At 40.1% G+C, this 12,565-nt stretch overlaps 1 protein-coding gene across 2 annotated transcripts in view; it reads left to right on the top strand.

Annotated features, from left to right (window-relative positions):
- RELN (reelin) overlaps positions 1–12,565 on the top strand; it is a 272,354-nt gene that overhangs the window by 213,979 nt on the left and 45,810 nt on the right. For both annotated transcript variants that reach the window (XM_085040349.1, XM_085040356.1), the window contains exons 31-37: positions 2,734–2,810; positions 4,313–4,471; positions 6,408–6,596; positions 6,822–7,095; positions 8,381–8,521; positions 8,614–8,791; positions 10,183–10,267. In XM_085040349.1, the coding sequence (XP_084896475.1) occupies positions 2,734–2,810; positions 4,313–4,471; positions 6,408–6,596; positions 6,822–7,095; positions 8,381–8,521; positions 8,614–8,791; positions 10,183–10,267 (1,103 nt within the window). The remainder of the gene's footprint in view (positions 1–2,733; positions 2,811–4,312; positions 4,472–6,407; positions 6,597–6,821; positions 7,096–8,380; positions 8,522–8,613; positions 8,792–10,182; positions 10,268–12,565) is intronic.

The raw sequence follows: 12,565 nt of genomic DNA, 5'->3' as shown, positions 1-12,565 counted from the left end.
TTCTCTTCCCAGCAGAGTGTGGTCCATGGGGGCTCAGTGTTCTTGGTTTGCTCTGCTCCAAAGGGGTTGAGATTTGCCAGCCTGAGGTGTGTGCTGCTGCTCAGGGGAGCAGCCCAACAGGGCACTGCCAGGCCCAGGGGTCACACAAAGAGCATTTCAAACTAAAGCTTGTACCTGGAAGCCAATGACCCTAAACAACCACTGACATTTTAGTATACACATTAGGTGGTATCATAATCTTAGCTGTCTTCATCCTATTGCCTCCTTATTCCTTTATATGATTGACTACACCTTTTCTTCACAGATATTAGGAGAATGTCCCATAGCACTAAGAGAGCTGTAAGTGTCAAAGTTCATTTCACACAGATAATTTTTTCTTTTTGCCCTACACTTCAGAAAGCCCCTGGAGTCTTTCCATGCCTTTCCTATTTCATGGCCCAACATGCCAAAGGCACAATTTGGCCAGCAGTACTTCCATCCTTCTGACTGACAGTGTGCTCCATCGATGAATTTTGGTTGCTGATGAGCTACTGCCTCCCATTTTGATGGCCTGTCCCTTATGACACTCTTGACTGTCTGTTCAGCGGGAGCATTTGCACACAGTGCCTACCTGGCAGCCAGATAAAAACCATGGAATATAGATATGTTTTTTCCAAGTGGTGACATCTGGCTTGTTAGCTGACTTGGCTTCCATCTGCTTTACAGACTCCATTGCTAATGATTGTGCAACCATCCCAGGGAGCTGTTCTGGGTCAGACACTCGGAGATCAGATGGGCTGATTCACCCTTCTGCAGAAAGAGTTTTCTGTTCTTTGGGTTTGCTTTTTGATGGTCTTTACATTTGACAAGAATAAAAGAATTTCGTCTCAGGACTGCAAGTCTATTCACCTCTGAGGTTTCTGTCTGGAGTTTTATTGCCTGAATACTGTCTCAGACAACAGAGCTGCAGCAAACAAATAGAACCTATCTGGCTAAATGGCATAGAATAGTGAGCCTGACAAGTCTTGAGTTATCTATGAGTTATCTATGGGGTTATCTTAGACATGAGATTGATAAGGAAATTCTGGTTTGTCCTAGACCCTATGGACATATAAAATATCTCAGATAGTAGACACAGATTTTGATAGCAGAACTGGAATGTGGTCAGCTTTAGAATCAGAAGAGATGGCAGATTATTTTTATGTATTGTGTATGTAGCAGTGAATGAAGGAAATTTGAGTCCTGTCTATATTGTACTGGCTCTGGCTGTAATCATGTGCTTGTCTATGATTTTACCAAAATTACTACAAATTAGGACCTAATCCTCTAAAGCAAAAACAGTTATCCATGTGGGGAGTTATTTGAATGGCAAATTAGGCCTTGTTTCCTTACAGAGGGATACAAATTCACCTCAAAATATGTATTTTAAATAAAGAAGTTATCTACATGCAACAAAATTAATGAAACCTGATTTTCTATCATCCTACTTTAAAAACTGGACAGGAAGCCAGGGGGAGAATGGCATTGCCAATTTGCAGCCTGCAAAACTTGTCATGGGTTTGAGTCCAGTTTGTCTGCTCTGCTCAGGTGATATTTTGGGTGTGCAATGGAGACAACCTGTGGGAATGTGTAGGTTAGGGGGTGGTGGCATTCTCAGTTGTCTCAATGCTTTTTACCTTAGTTATGACCCTGTAAGACTCTGATGAATGCCTGAGACGTGCAGTGAAATTTGGTGAGTGAGCAGCAGGACATTAATTGAAATTAATTGCTGTTATATAGCACAACAGTGTGTATCTAAGAGAAAATGTAAACTACTGTAAAACCACAGTCACAACAATAAACACAAGCTCAGCAGGCATACCATGGCATTACTGCAGATTGGGGAAAAAAATTAATATTTTGGAGCACAAGGATGGAATAAATTCACATCATTCTAATATAGCTAAACAGGGATGTTCCAGACTAATCCAGAGTTCTGTCAATAAAACCAGCAATCATGTCTCAGAGTTTTGTGGTATTAGAAGGATTTCAGGAAGTAGTTTTGGGGAAAATTGAGGACATAGAAAAATGTTCATGCAGAGATTCAGATGCAACAGTTGCTATGGTTTACAGTAGAAAGAGAAGGTAGGGAAGTGATAAAAGCACAGACTACAGGGCAGGTTGCAAGAAAAGCAGATGAGGAACATTTTTGTCACCATTTCATGGTGTGAGAACAAGAGAATATTCAGTGAAATCATAATGTAGAAGCTCAAAATCAAAGGCCCTACTTCACAAAATGTTCAATGAACTCATTTCACTGAAAATCGTTTACATCAAGAATTTAAGGATCTAAAAAGTATTGGCAGTTTAGTGAGGGTATAATAATTTTTTCACAACTCTAATTCTGTATTTTAAAGCTTCACCTAATTTCCAAGTACAAGAGGCCAAGGTAAGATCTGATGTAAGGAACAGCTTTGCCTGCCTTGGAGATATTGCAACTTTTGTGAGAGATGGAACTGCTAAATTCTGCTACTCACTCAAAAAATATATTTATTAGGTACAGGATTAATAAACCATATCCCTTTCTTCTGTCCTGGGTCCTTCACAGTTTACCATGCCCATGTTTGATTTCTCTGTGAACATTACCTAATCAATAAGCCTGGAACAATGACCTAACTGAAAATGCAAATTGGTTCACAGAGGTAAATTATCCTGACTGATCTTGTGCTATCAGAAGATGCTTACACTTCTTTTCTATCCTTTGTTTTTTTAAAGGCTAGTTCAATTTTATGTACAACTTGGAAGCAAGACTGTTGGTAACTCCTGCAACAGACCAAGAGCTAGGAATGAAGGTAAAGCCCCTTTTCTTTACAATAAGTCTTCTTAATTTTGCATCTTCTGCAGTGTTTTTGCCTCTTCCTGCCTTTACAAAATCAAAAAGGGTTTTTTTAAACATGAATCAATTACCTCTTCTGTTTTCATAAATGGTGCAGAAAGCTATTTACTTTTGATTGATATATCTATTTATAATTAGTTACACTGAAACTAATGGTGATCCATCTGTAGGAGTAACTGTAGGAGCTGTGATGGTCTAAGAAAAACAACATTTACAAGGCAAGGTGTAATAGCTTATGTTAAACTATTTGGCAGTTCTGGAAAACAGGTGAATTTACAAGTACACAGGATTTTCTATGAGGACTTAAATAAAAGGAATGAAATTCAAGTTCAGGATAAAGTGGGATAAACTCCATTTCTGACCTGAAAAAGAGTTGTCTGCCTGAAAACTTGTTCATCTTCTCAATCATACCACTGGGTCTAATAAAAATTGCCTCCCAAAACAAGGTCATTCATGATTTACCCAAAATGCAAAATTATAAAGCTGCAGCTGAAAATTTATTTAGTCTGAATAAATTAATCTCTGCCAGATGTCTCATCTCTTATTTTACCTACATGCTTAAAGTTTCTGGGGAGGAGAACTGACATTTGCATTTGGGAAGGATCAGCAGAGTTTTGGAAGCAGATTCCTATGTAAAGCAGTCTTGTTGCATGAAGACAGACCATTGACATGATAGATAAGAAAATTTAATTTTCCACTCAGTATAAATCATTTAATGTCAAGGGGCTGTTTTCTGATATCTGGCATTTACATTGACTCACTCACTGAGGAAAGCTGTCATCTTGCAGCACAGATTATAGCAAGGGTTTCATTCTCCTCTCCTTTGCACCAGTATAAGACACAAAAAATTTCCATTATCTTTGAACACACTCCAATATAAGAGTTTTAAAAGAAAAAATATACATAGGTACTTCTTTCTTGTATTATCCCCTCTGATGAGCTTTGCTGAGCTTCTGTTGTGTCCTAGTATTTTCCATACTGTGTGTATGATACAAAGACTATCTTAATTTGTCTAAATATTATGATCATTAATTTCCAAGGATGCTGGGAGCTTGCATACACAGCATCAGCATTATCATCCCAGCTATCAGAATTACAACTTAGTCTTCCACACAAACTGCAAGGATACCAAACATGAAATAAATATTGAGTAATGAAAATCACATTATTCCTATAATTTCTATGGTATGATTATTAGTTTCCCTGAGGGTGTAAAAGATTTGATCCTTTGAGTTTGGTGAAGACAGTCAAAATAGCATGTGGCAGCTGGTGGCCAACATCAGCTTTGCAGCACTTTGTCCACAAAATGCTCTTGGACCAGGAGATGCCTGAAGGGTAGGGCAGATGTCAAAAGGCCTGGGCACTGGGTGGGGGTTGACATGTCCCGAGTGCAGCGTCAGTTGCCCCCTCTTTGCTCTGCACAGTCACCCTAACTGCTTTTCTTTATTTTAAATACAGGGCTTGTTGTTCAATACACAAATGACAATGGGATCACGTGGAGTTTGCTGCGAGAGTTGGACTTCATGTCATACCTGGAGCCCCAGGTCGTTTCCATAGATTTACCCCGGGAGGCCAAGACCCCTGCCACCGCCTTCCGCTGGTGGCAGCCACAGCATGGTAAGCAAGACCATCCTGAAAACTCACTAAGCAGCTTTACACAGCCCACATGGCAGTGCTACTTGGTATAGACATGTTGTGCAAAAATATCAGCTCATGGAAAACAAAGTATTTTGACCAGTTGGGAGCTGTAAGGACATATTTAGGCTTTCCTGATTCACACTACAGGCATGGTTTTCTTTTGTAGCACCAAGCTGAAGAGTGGGCTTAAGAGTAAAATTGTTTAAGAGCTAAGTTTAAACCAAAGATGCTGAGATAACAGGGGCGGGGGGAAAAAATTACATTTAAAAAAAAACCAAAAAGCACAAAAAGCCTAAATAAGATTAGAGTTCTTACCTGGGTATAGAGTGACCTGGGATGCCAAATGTCTTACACTCTTCATCTCATTTTTTCTGTTTTGGAAGGGGAGGGATAACTTGGCCTTGAATCTGCCTACCTGGTGGCTCCTGTCTCACTATTTCAGTATCTCCACACTCCAGAACAGGACCTCCTCCTCCCACTTCTAGTGTCCTAGCTCCCCTGAACCTGCAAAAGCACTCAGCCACTTCCGACATCCTCAGCTGAAAGCAAAGCCCTGGTGCTGACTGATTCCTACAGCCACTCTGAGAACTCCTTCCTCACATGGGGGCAGCTTACCACTTTTAAAAGTGTCCTGATTAAGTGTCTTACCTTTGCACAAGGCAGCAGTTCCTGGATCTGCAGGAAATATAAGGCAATATTCAGAAATATAGCAAAGTACATTTCAACAGCAGTTCCTTGGGGAGCAAAGCACATAGCTTACATTCAGGTAATTATGGTCTGCAGCATCTTAGACATCATTTATCATTTTGATGGCTGATTTTATTCATACCTTTTCTTGTATATGCTGGACTTAATTGTCCTCACTAGGTAAGAGAATAGACAAGAAAAGAGGGATGTGATTTCGTTAAGAAGAATTAAGTTCCTTTGATAAAAAGTGCTGAGGAATAGCTGGTGCCCCACAGGTCATCATTCTATGATCATTTGCATTGGTGAGTGGTGCAATATCCAACCTGCTGCTCCCTGTAGTTGCCTTGATGGCACCTGCTGAGGGTGATCACTCTGAAGGCAACCTGATCGCAGCCCTGTAGCTCCCAGTAAAAACAAGGTTTTATGACTGGAGGTTCAAATATCACCTTCCACACCAGTGCCTGCAGGTGACAACCACTTTTCATTACAAATGTTAGTTCCTTCAAGGCCTATCCTCTGTCTGCCATGCCTCAGTGTGGAGTGCCCTGTCAGCCATGGCCCATGTTCCTCATGGTGGCAAGGCAAAAGTCCTGGCACATTGCTGCAAGCTCACAGTTTGTTGAAAAGGTTTTCCTTCCTCTCCTGTGAGGGCAGTAATCATGCAGTAAGATGTTCTTTTCAGCATGCCAGTAGAAAGGTGAATTGAAATGAAGGCTGAAGAAATGGACTGGAGATGATGATGAAAGTGAAATGCCTGCAGGCTGGGGAGCAAGAGGAGAGAGAGGTTTCCAGGAAGGAGAACAGCACTTCTCTAAATATTATATATATGCAGAGCCTTCAGCATTTTCCCTCATATTCTATTTGTTTTCATACAAAAGCTATTTTGAGAACTAGACAGAGGTCTTTCCAATTTAGCTATGGGGAATGGCAGGAAGGTTGTGACCTGTAAAATGAAAATCCCCAATCTAGGGGCTCAGGGAGTGTCTCATCCAAACAGAGGGAGAGCATATGATGGCAAAGGCACTGAAGCTAAAGAAATGAAGAGGGAAATACCTGTGTTTATCTGCAATAGAAACATACTCTAGAGTCCAGGTGCATCCTTGAGCAATGTTTCAGTCTTGTTTAACAGTCTATGTGATTGAGCACTGCTCCCTGAGTGAGCACAGCATATGGGCAGAAAAAACAACTTGCAGGGACTCCACTAACCTGTCTGTTCTGGTTTTTGTAGGGAAGCATTCAGCTCAGTGGGCTTTGGACGATGTGCTTATTGGAATGAATGACAGCTCTCAGACTGGCTTCCAAGATAAATTTGATGGAACTGTGGATTTACAAGCAAGCTGGTACAGAATTCAAGGAGGTCAAGTAGACATTGACTGCCTGTCTATGGATACAGCTCTGATGTTCAGTGAAAACATTGGTATGTGTCATTTTGTACACATTGCTACATTTTGTGTGAGTCTATTTTATAAATTATATATGGATCAAGTGTTACAAGATGGGAGATACAGACAAATTCAGGTATTTAGTAATGTGTAGGAAGAGAAGGCTGGAAAAAGGTGAAGATAGAGATAACAAATTTGAATGACAGTACTGAAAGCATATGCTGAGGTACACTTTGTTGTTGTTTTCTCTCTTTTCTTAGGAAAACCTCGTTATGCCGAGACTTGGGATTTCCACGTCTCAGCCTCCACATTCTTGCAGTTTGAGCTGAGCATGGGCTGCAGCAAGCCATACAGCAATTCCCACAGCGTTCACCTGCAGTATTCCCTAAACAACGGGAGAGATTGGCACCTGGTGACAGAGGAGTGTGTCCCCCCAACCATCGGCTGTCAGCAGTACACCGAGAGCTCAATCTACACTTCAGAAAGATTCCAAAACTGGAAGAGAGTTACTGTCTACCTCCCACCCTCAACCAAGTGAGCACTGCTCTTCTGGCTGTTTAGCATGACAAAGGTTTTGCTGATCTAATTTGAGCAAACATCCCCCAGCTTGGGAATGTTCTGCATGTCTTTTAAATTTTTAAATGTGTGTTGTCACGCCACCAGAATTTTAAATTTCACTTCAAAATATTTCATCAGCTATAATGTGAACTGCAGGGACTTAAGGAAGTAACAACTTTGATGAGTGAATTCTGAAGTCTTGCCTATAATTTATGACAGTAAGAACAAGAATGCTAAACCAGCTTTTCTAACATTTATGCAATAAGAAGCAAAAATAAATACCCAGACCCATCCTTTCCTACAGCAGTGTTTACTGTTATTGTTACTGTAAGTTGTCATCCAGCATTTAAGCATGTTAGCCACAGCACTCAGCAAGTCAGACCATGTCACTGGATGTGCAACCTCCACCCTTTTGACCAGGTGGAGAGTTCTGCTTGCCTCCTCAGGATATCATGGGTGTAAATGGATGTGGCAGATGTGCTGGCATCCATCTCTCTAAGTAAAACCATGCTCTAGAAATGACAGATGATGCTGACACTGCTTACCGTTGTAGTGAGGAGTTCTGTAATTCTTCAGAGCACACTGCACATTACCTCTGTCAATTCCATCACCCAGAAAATACAGTGGTAAAAATGGACAAAGAGTTAATGAACTGGGCCTGGGGTTCACATCTTGGTGTCTAATTCCACAGTTTGCTCCAGAGTGCCATACATCATCTTCCGAAGAGCTTTTTTTTTTTTAAATACTTTCCTTATTTGAGGTTAACAAGGCAGTCAGCAGTGACAGCAGTGTGTATGCATGTGCATGTTGGTACTTACATATTCTTATATATGTATATATATGAACATATATAACCATTGTTTTCTCTTTACACAACACTCAGTATAAATGAACTTTCATTACTTCTTGCGTTACTGAAGGAATTTTATTGTTTCCACTCTGCTAACACATGGAGCTGTCAAATGCTAATGGAATTACTAATTTCTCCTCAACCACTTTGCTGATAAGCAAGTGTCTCAGCAAAAGTCTTTCTTGGTTATCATTTTGGACACCTTCTTTTAGAATATGCTGTAATTTTGGCTAAAATACTAACCTGAGAAATTTAAAATTCCAGCTTCAATTAGAATATGAATCTTTCCCAAATAAGGGGTCCATGATTATTAATATGCTTTTCTTCTGAAGTCTGTGGGGATTTTCTTTGCTATTTATCACTTTATGGAGCAGAATTTTGAATCCTGAAATACGTTTCCTCCATTTTTAGCTCTCCCAGAACACGGTTCAGATGGATTCAGTACAACTATGCTTCTGGAGTTGATTCTTGGGCGATTGATAATGTGGTCCTGGCTACAGGGTGCCCCTGGATGTGCTCAGGGCATGGTGTCTGTGATTCAGGTCATTGCATGTGAGTAGAAAACTGCTTGAGCTGCTTCATAGAAATGATGTGTTTTATCCCAGCCAGATGGATAATACCCTTTCTACCCATTTTGTTGCTAGGTGTGACAGAGGCTTTGGAGGTCCATACTGTGTCCCTGTCCTTCCTCTACCATCTGTCCTGAAGGATGATTTTAATGGTAACTTGCATCCAGACCTTTGGCCTGAAGTCTACGGTGCTGAGAGGGGAAACCTGAATGGTGATACCATCAAGTCTGGAACAGCTCTCATTTTCAAAGGGGTCAGAGATTACTTACATTTTAAAAAAATGAATGAAAACCAGTGGAGTTAAAAATAGAAAGTAAATTTTCTCTTGTTAGCTGCATATGCTTATAATGAAGTATTCTGGCTAGAATTTGACGTTTTCATTTTTCTTGTCTTTTCCTACCCTAAACATGCACCATGTTTTTCACAGTTTTTTGGGTTTTTTCATGAACAAATGGGTTTCATCTGTTTGTTGTATATTATTTCCATTTGTGGTATAAACTCCTTGACCACTGAAGGAAAAGAATGAAACCCTACACTGAGATTCTTGAGGTGAACTATTTGGAAATATGGTACATATTACAATCATCTTGAAATCTCGTGATTGGCTTTTTGGTATTTTGAATAATACAGATTAGTCAGGGGTGTGGTCTGTGTAATCAGTGTTTATGTAGTTTGCCTGTATTTTACTCGATTTTATCATTTTGATGTTTTCTAGCTCTTTGAAAACTTTGTTAATTGCAGATTTTAAAAGGCCAGAAAATGTATTTTCTGATTTTTTCAATTCTTAACAAAATGCATAATAGAAAGACTTCTGTTCACAAGTACACAAGTTCTCAGCTCACCCAAGTCTTCATTTAACACTATGAACTCAGGTGCCCCCCAAAAAAAGAAGTTCAGTAATTTTTGGTGTATAAATTAATTCTTTGAAATACTTATCTGCAAAACCTTTATTCCAGTTCAACCTCTTTAGATGATTTAAATCCCAGATCATGAGATGTGAATTATCCAAAATTTGCATTGCTTGTTGCTGCAGATCGTTCCCCTGGGGAAATGGGTCTGAGAAAGAGGGGAGCTCTGAGAGGAGGTTTGCCAGATCTCTGCAGAGCAGGGACTGGCTCTGGCCTCAGGATCCACACAACAATGAGCTCATCAGTAGAGCTGGACAGGGACTCAGGGGTCCCTGTGAGGTTTCCCGTCTGCTCCCTCTCCTTACAGGTCAACAGGTTGCCCCAGAAGAAGATATTTGTACAAAATATGTTTTGAGGTACAGGAAAGGACTCCTAGAGAGGACTGTGCCTGCCTGGAAATTAAGGTGCTTGGCAATGATGCAGTTTGCACAAAAAATGAGTGTAATGACTTGGATTCAACATCTAAATCAGTGTTTGCAGATCTGATCACATCCCAGTTGTTCAGAGCATGAACTGAATGAGCTGGAATTGCATCTGTACCTGATCATGAACTCTGCCATATCTTGGCCAAGGCTGTCACTGTCCCCATTTTCTGCCTGGAAAAGATGTGGTAGAGGGAGCTACCTCTCTTGCTGCCACCAGCAGTCAGTAGCAGACAACATCCAGGCAACAATAAGGTACAGAACATCTTCAATAATGGGCACTGATATTCACACTGTATATTCTGTATTTGCAGGAAGGACTGAGAATGCTTGTGTCAAGAGATCTAGACTGCACTAATACAGTGTACATCCAGTTTTCATTTAAATTTATTGCCAAAGGTAAGATCGCTGTTGATTTACAATCACTTCTCCAGCTATATTAGTACATAGTAGCAACACAGAAAGGAATACAGATTTATATATGCAACTTCAGTGTATGGTAGTGATCACCAGTTTATCGTAAATTGTATGGGAACTTGTTTGAAATTTTACATCATCCCTACCTTGCTCCCAGCCTGCCTGGCTGTCTGTGCAGTTCCTAAAAAAAAAGTGATCTGTGGTAGCATCAAAAATAGCACAGCCAGTAAAGTCTTTGAGCAGAAGCGAAAAAAACCAGCTCAAGATTTTTTAGAGATTTTCCACTATGTTGGGAAAAAAAATTAATTTATCCCTTTTTTTATGTCGTTTGTGCCTACAGTAAATTACGTAAGGGACTGATAGGAAAATACAGTGTTTTTCATTTTCAAGCTTCAGTCCGCTGCATTAAAATCTCTTACCATTTGACTGGCTAGTAGGTATCTTAGGGATAACAAACTCCATAATTCTATTTAATTGATATGAAGAATAGTCAGACTTTGCAAGACAAGTTTACATGTTGGTGTAAATAACTTGTGACAGTGTCTCCAGTACAAGGTCTTTCAAGCCAATGATTCAATCTTACCCTGCTCCAAGGCCCTGCCATCCTTGGCTTTAAAAAATAATTATGTCCAAGTCTGGAGTGACATGATGGAAAACCACTAACCTGCTTGAAGGTTTGAGTCACTCCCATGCAATTTCAGTTTTTCCCAGCGTTGCTAATAGAATTGGCACTTCCAGGCTGAACTCTGAACATTTAAAAACTCCTCTTCCTTTAGTGTATGGAAGATGTCCATAGCTTCTGTGAGAAGCTCAGTGCTTTGGGACTGGACCCTAACTGACTCAATGTTAGCCAACAGCTTGAAAATAGTTTTGAAATAAGTATCTTAGCAAAATCTCTGTATGGGCAAGTGAAAATGTGAATTATTATTGATTTTCTTTAATGGGCATTTAATCATACATATCACTATTTATTACTGGGTTTAGTACTTTTTCAAAATGAGAGAAAACAGTAACAGCCAAAAACATAACAACACACCAAAATGATAACATGCCAAATATTTCATGTTTATAAGTCTTTTTGAAGAGTTCTTTTACAAAACTATGCCTTGGTAATACTTCCTCATATCATCACTGAAAAAATGTTTTTAAAAAAAGTGAGTGAAAATATTGTTCTGAAGGCAGAATAGCCAAAGACTCAAGCCTGGATTTTGGCACTCCACAAGGAGTAAGACCATGAAACTGCAGGAGAAATTGTTCCTTATTAAATCTGTCTGGCTTGTTAGCCCTAGTCGTGGATCCAGGACTTAGTCCCAGCAAGCTCCCTAATATTGAATACAAATTAATATAGCTGGGCACATCTCAGCTGTGAGTGTTAAAAGCAGTGTGTTGTTTACCATTAATTGCCACAGATAAGCTGAAATCATCTCCTGACTGCAAACATCTCTTCCCTGCTCTGTTCCACAGCTGGTGCTTGGAATACTCAGCACTGGGGCAGAGGGGAGCAGGAGCATGTGCATCAGGCACTTTGTTTTCAGCAAATGTGGTTAATTTAAGAACATGGAGAAGCTTGCACAATAACACAGAGTGAGTGAGGGATGAAGAAACTGTCTCTTAGTCCTTTTTTTCTGCTGGTTCCTGCCCTCAGACTGAGTTTTTGGGGACGTGCCATCGCTGTGCCACAACATGAAGGGAGCAGAGAGTGTAAATTCGTCTGAGTGAGAACCCAGTACAGAGATGTTGTCACTTGGATACTGATATTCCTGGTCAGCAAGTTAGGCACAGGCCAAATACATGCTGGGGGCTGAGCTTGTGTAGTGTAAATAGCATCAAGTGTGAGTTCTGAGCTCCAATTAGCATGTGTTAATAGCTAGGGCTGTAAACAGCTTTTGGTTTTTTACTCTTTAAAGCTCTAAGTAAAAAATATAGGAGGAGCTGGTAGTTAGAAAACGCAAATTATATTGTCAGTTCCACTGACTTTTAGGCCCAGCTTAAAGCACAGAATATTGCTTTGTTGTTGTTAAAACATGCTAATAAAGATCCTCAGTGCTTCCCATCAACTATGTTATTTCTGGGCTTGAATATCTTCACCCTAGTGTCTGCAGTGACAGCCATAGACTATAAATCTGTGAGGATAGGGACTGTGTCTTTTTCTGTGTGTGCTACACATGGTGATGATAATGTCTGGTACCTGGACAAAACAAGCAAATAAATTCTATATTACTGGAATGTGTCTGTAGTAGAAGGAGCCGGTTTGTTCTAATCTGAAGAAGTGTAACACAG

This window comes from Lichenostomus cassidix, chromosome 1Aa, assembly GCF_008360975.1.
Source record: "Lichenostomus cassidix isolate B80296 chromosome 1Aa, HeHo_3.0, whole genome shotgun sequence".
Classification (NCBI taxonomy): domain Eukaryota; kingdom Metazoa; phylum Chordata; class Aves; order Passeriformes; family Meliphagidae; genus Lichenostomus; species Lichenostomus cassidix.
This window is presented reverse-complemented; position numbering and strand designations above follow the sequence as displayed.